Below are 5,411 nucleotides of genomic sequence, written 5' to 3'. Positions count from 1 at the left end.
TTGATTAAGCTCAATTTTAAATATTAAATATCCTTTGTTTCAGATATTTCATTACATTGAATTGATAATTGTACATAAGAGTAATTAATGTATCTAAGATATAATAGACTTCATTCAATATTTTCACCAATTGAACGGCGCAATGGGTATGCCACTATCGTTTGAAATCAACATTTTATTAACGTTTCCATTTTGGCGTTTAATTTAGTAAAAAATGTTTTTTTGCTCAATAATTAACAAAATAAAAAAAGCTTTAGGATAATAATGATGTTATAATTTTATATACAAAAATTACATAATTTCTTTTCGGATTTCGCAGCCATTGAACAAAATAGAAAAGAAAACAATAACACAAATTGAGCATTTTTGTATAAAAAACTAATAATATCAAATAATCCGAATTCGATTCTACGTGGACGTTTGTTTTTACAAGTAATCCAATCCCTCAAAATTTGGTACAATTATCTTGTAATTATATGCGTTATTTTGCATGTTATAAGTCCACCTTTATTTGCATGTAATCCACAATAACTTGTACGAAAATGGGGCTGTCGGGGTTGTCGGATTATCCGTCATATTTTATATAGTAGAAGTTGCGATCGAATATTAACCAATGGGGTTTACCATGTACCATGTATAATACTCACCCTGCATTTCCGAACTAATTACCCCATACCACTGGGTGCGAACCATGAAACGGTTTATAAGGCAATAAAGTAGTTGCAATGCTTAAGCTAGACACCCCTGCTTCGCAGTGATCGCAGTGGGGACCGAGCGCTCCATATACCTTTTAACCACATGGTTTTTCGGCCAATCCAATTGGCCGAAAAAATCGCGCTCGTTCTAGACTAAGGACAATTTGTCAATTTTCGCCGTTCGTGGCAGGTGTTTGCAATATAATCCCACTGTAACAGCAAAAAACAACAGTGTAACCACGGTATGCAATTAAATACTCGAATAAAGAAATAAATGAAATTTGTCAAAATATGAGGTGACCTGCGCTGCATTATTGTGACTTTTGTCATTCTTTTAAGCAAACACGGTTACTAGAATTGATTCAATTAATTTAATATTTAATTATTATATACATCTCTTCTTTTTTCTTCTATTTTAATACATCTGATTTATTATAATCAATGACGTCTAATAGTATCGAGGAAATATTCCTATATATCATTTATATCTTTATTTATTCAACGGTGCCGAGTGTATGCAGTTATCGGTTCAGGCAAATATTTATTAGTGTATTTATTTTAATATATAATCTACGCAGAAAGTTGATTCGCCCCAGTATACATGGAATTAAAAATAATCCAAATTTAGCAGCTATATAAGAATACTATATATAAGTGTCATTTAAGTTTTTTTCTTACGAATTGTGTTGAACTAAACAAAAATAGCAATAGCAAAACAACCCACCTTCACCATTCATTTATGAAAAAGGGGTACAACTAGATATCTAGAATCTAATCTGGCGTGGACGTTTGTTTTTAGATGTGATCGAGTCCCTGAGACTTTGGTTTCACCATCGTGCAAATTGGGAAAAATATAAAAGTGTTTTGATCGTAGACTTTACGCAGTTTTAAAAATCCTTTACCTATCCGTTTATCCAACGACTTATATAATTTATTATGTAAATGCTCTCAGAATATACGGTTATATGTGGGCACACCATCCTCCATGTGCACAAAGTTCAAAATCTGGCCAAAAGACAACAATAATATAAAAGAAAATGGAAAATCGAAAAGAAATCGAAAAGGCAGTACCGCCATGAGCGATTGAGCCGCAACTGCTATTAATTTCGGCCATCATAGCAGTTGAAAAAATAAGTTAAATCGTTATTTATGGCGGTGCTACATGCTATTCTCAACGTAAAAACCGTGTATTTTGAGGATTTTTATTTCTTTTTATAACGGAGTGTTGGTTGCGGAATTGACGAAAATACCACCATAAGCGGCGAAAATCGACAACGTATCCTTAAATCAGAACGACCACGATCCCTGGGTGGATCTGACCCACAGGTGTAACCAACGCCGAAATTGAGCCACGAGATGGAGCGAAGTGCATCGAGGTGGATTAATTGCGGAGCGTTCGTTCTAGGATGAGCCCTGAGATTAGGTTCGAGTCAGGTTAGGGTATAAGGACGACTTTTTTTGGTTAACTTCATTTTTTGTTTATTTTCTTTTTCCGATTTTATCTAAAAAGTAGCAAATAAGGGGGTTTTAATTACATGCATTATTTTGCATATGATGGGTCCATTTTAATTTACATAAAATCTATAGTATTAGTACTAAATTAGGGTTATCGGGGTAGTTAGATTATCCGTTTTATTTTATATCGTAGGAATTGCGGTTTAAGGGTTAGTGAGTTGGGTTTATTTTAAAGCAGGTAAAGTACCTACCCTGCATTTACGAGTTATCTACTCTGCATCAATGTGTGCGAACCCAGAAATGGTTTGTATGGCAATGAGGGTGTTTTTTGAAAAGCCCATACAAAATAATCTATAAGAAAATCGTTTGCGGCACCGGGGGGTTTTTGGCGTGCGGACCCCTATTTCAATTTCGGAGGGTAGATAAGGGAGATAAAGCACAGTCTCCCCCACCAATAAATTAAGCTTTTAATCCCAAGTTTATTGTCATCAATTCTTAAATTAGTGGGTTTCACCCCTGTATTTACAGGTCTTACAGCACTAGGTAGTACCAGGCCGCACCTTGGTTCAATGCCTAGACCCGTATTAACAAGCCATGTTATTAACAGGACACCACGCTAAACGTGCAGAAGATTTTAAATTTAGTTAAAAAAACAAAAATAAATAATGAAAAATCGAAGATCGAAAAACAGCGAAGAAACAGTACGACCAAAAACGGATTAAGGGCTGGTGGTATTCAATTCGGCCGATGTCATAAAAATCTAAGTTAAATCGCCGATGATTATGTTATTTAATATTCTATCCAGTGTGTAACCCGTATATTTCTACGATTTTTATTTATTCTTTTATAACGACAGGTTAATCGCTAAAATTCAGAAATCACCGCCATAGACGCTGAAAATCGACAAATTGTCCTTAATCCTGAACCCGAGCTTTTTTGGATAGACCCACAAATACATTGCAAAACCGCAATTGATCGGCGAAGCGGCATAATTGTGAAGCTTTGGGCTTCACGGATAAGCCCTGAGACTAGTGTTTCTATTGGAAAATTGATTTCTTTTCGCTTCCTGTTATTTTTTCAGTACCAGGCCGTCGGTCAGCCAGAACTTTGACGCTTTTCATTCTGGCCTGTAGCGTAGAAAACGGGACAATAGAAAGTGGAATTGCCGCTTGGAGACTGATTTTTTTAGCCGACGACTGTTTATTTAACGCAAGTTCTATTTGCGTTTCACAATTCGGTGATTCCATTAGGGGTGGTGGAAATAACGAGTTGGGAAATGTAAAAATGGTGCATACTGGATAAATAATCGAGGTACTCTGTGGTCAAGGTTTTGAGGATCCAGGTTGAACCTAAATAGAAAAACGCGCAGGGATAAATATAGTAGCCCTATAATTGACAATGAATTTTTGAAACTGATAAAAGACCGGCGCTACTTTGATATTTGGTTTAAGATGCATATATAATCTCTTTTATATTTTCATCGTTATGTTTTTCATCACAATTGGGTTACTTTTACTCATCTCGACTTTCCTGTTATTTTCTAACGGTTTTATATTTGAGTCGGTTTAAAATTCAACCGGAACGCTCTTATTTGGTATAAATACCTTCAAAGACACAATGCAATTCCCATCTGCTCTCATTTTCGGCCTTTTGATCCAATCCGCTATTGCCGAACATGAACATTACACCCAGCAGCCCAATGAATGTCCAGTTGGTCAAGCTCCTCGCATCAATGGCGAATGCCCAACCGGTTTGTTTGGTCCTAATGGTGGCAAATGCCCTACTGGTTCAGTGCCTCCCCAAAATGGCAAATGCCCCGATGGTTATAAACCCTACAATTTGAGTCATTTTTCGAAGCGATATGAAGGTAAATTATAACGCAAAAATTTTTTTTGCTATATTTCTTTTATTCGTGTTTTGCTGCCAAAAAACATCGTGAAGAAAGATAAATAACAAAAGGTTTATCTACCGAAATTGGCATGCATTAATATATAAAATATAAAATTTAATATAAATTATTTAACTAATTTCACTCTGGTATTCACAGGCACGAAACAAAGCATAGTTCCTCGTGCTGGTGGCATCGTGGCTGCAACAGTTGTTGTCGGATGTTGTATTTTGACCGTTGCGACTTATTACTCATGTTGCTACGTACCTCCGACATCTCCCAGATCTCCCCAACACCGTGGTAGAAAGGGTAGAAGGCGGAAAAAGGATAGAAGCAGTTATAATTCGGGATATATGGATGGGTAGTGTGCGGACGAAGTTACTGAAGTTAATTGCTTCTCCTAGATCGAGCGCTCCATGTACCTTTTATCCACATGGTTTTTCGGCCAATTTAATTGGCCGAAAAGTTCGCGCTCTTTCTATTCTGAGGACGGCTTGTCGCAATTCGCCGTTCATAGCGGGTGTTTGCATTATATTCCCACTGTATACGCAAAACATAACAGTATAACCACTTCATGTAGTCGAATATTTGAATAAAGAAATAAATATAAATCGTAGAAATCTGGACTGACCTACGTTGCATTAGTTGAAAATAGTAATTCTTTTGCCGCAAGAGCCGTGGCCACAAATATTTTTATTGTATTGATATTTAAGTATTGAACATAATTTTTAATTCTTTCACATATTTTTTTATATTTATTTTTATAATGTCAATAATGGTAGATAAGTAGCATTTAAAAATGTATGTACTGTTAATATCTTCACTGATTTAACGGTACAGAGTGCATGGAATTGTTAGTTAAAATAACTATTGTATCAATATTTGTATGTTGGTATATAAGGTCTTAACTAACTAAATAATTGTCTCAATTATAAGTAGAACTAAATTAAACATTAATACACTAGTCAGATTCTAAGAAAACTTACAAATGTAATTTAAGTTTTTCATTAGGTTTTTTGTTTCATTCAATAAAATAAAACGCAGAAAAATACTGCAAACTAACTAGTTTCTTTTATTTAAAAATTAATGATTTGATTACTGTTAAAATAACGTCACTAGCGCGCATGCACGAAAAGGGAAATCTGGGGCGAAGAATCCGACCCGGCGGAACGGGATAACTAATTGCGATGCACGGACCGCAATTGGATTAAGGCATTGCAAAACCCCTCCACGGGGGCCCGTGGCAGCCCAAATCGGTGGGGCGGCCAACCCTAGTCTCAGGGCTCATCCCTAAAGCCCAAAACTCCACAATTAATCCACTTCGTTCGCTTCGCTCCACTTCGTGGCTCAATTGCGGCTTTGCAATGTACCTG

At 36.1% G+C, this 5,411-nt stretch overlaps 1 protein-coding gene across 1 annotated transcript; it reads left to right on the top strand.

The window, feature by feature from the left end:
* Positions 1-3,767: 3,767 nt before the first annotated feature.
* Positions 3,768-4,138, top strand: PpBr36_06833 (uncharacterized protein; the record flags this gene model as incomplete). Its single annotated transcript, XM_029893975.1, has 2 exons — positions 3,768-4,017; positions 4,110-4,138. 2 exons carry the CDS (start codon positions 3,768-3,770, stop codon positions 4,136-4,138), a joined length of 279 nt encoding a protein of 92 aa, XP_029748151.1.
* Between the last annotated feature and the right edge of the window lie 1,273 nt (positions 4,139-5,411).

Source organism: Pyricularia pennisetigena, chromosome 1 (genome assembly GCF_004337985.1).
Source record: "Pyricularia pennisetigena strain Br36 chromosome 1, whole genome shotgun sequence".
NCBI classification, from domain to species: Eukaryota; Fungi; Ascomycota; class Sordariomycetes; order Magnaporthales; family Pyriculariaceae; genus Pyricularia; species Pyricularia pennisetigena.
The sequence above is the reverse complement of the archived record's forward strand: the minus strand, read 5'-3'. Positions and strand labels throughout refer to the sequence as shown.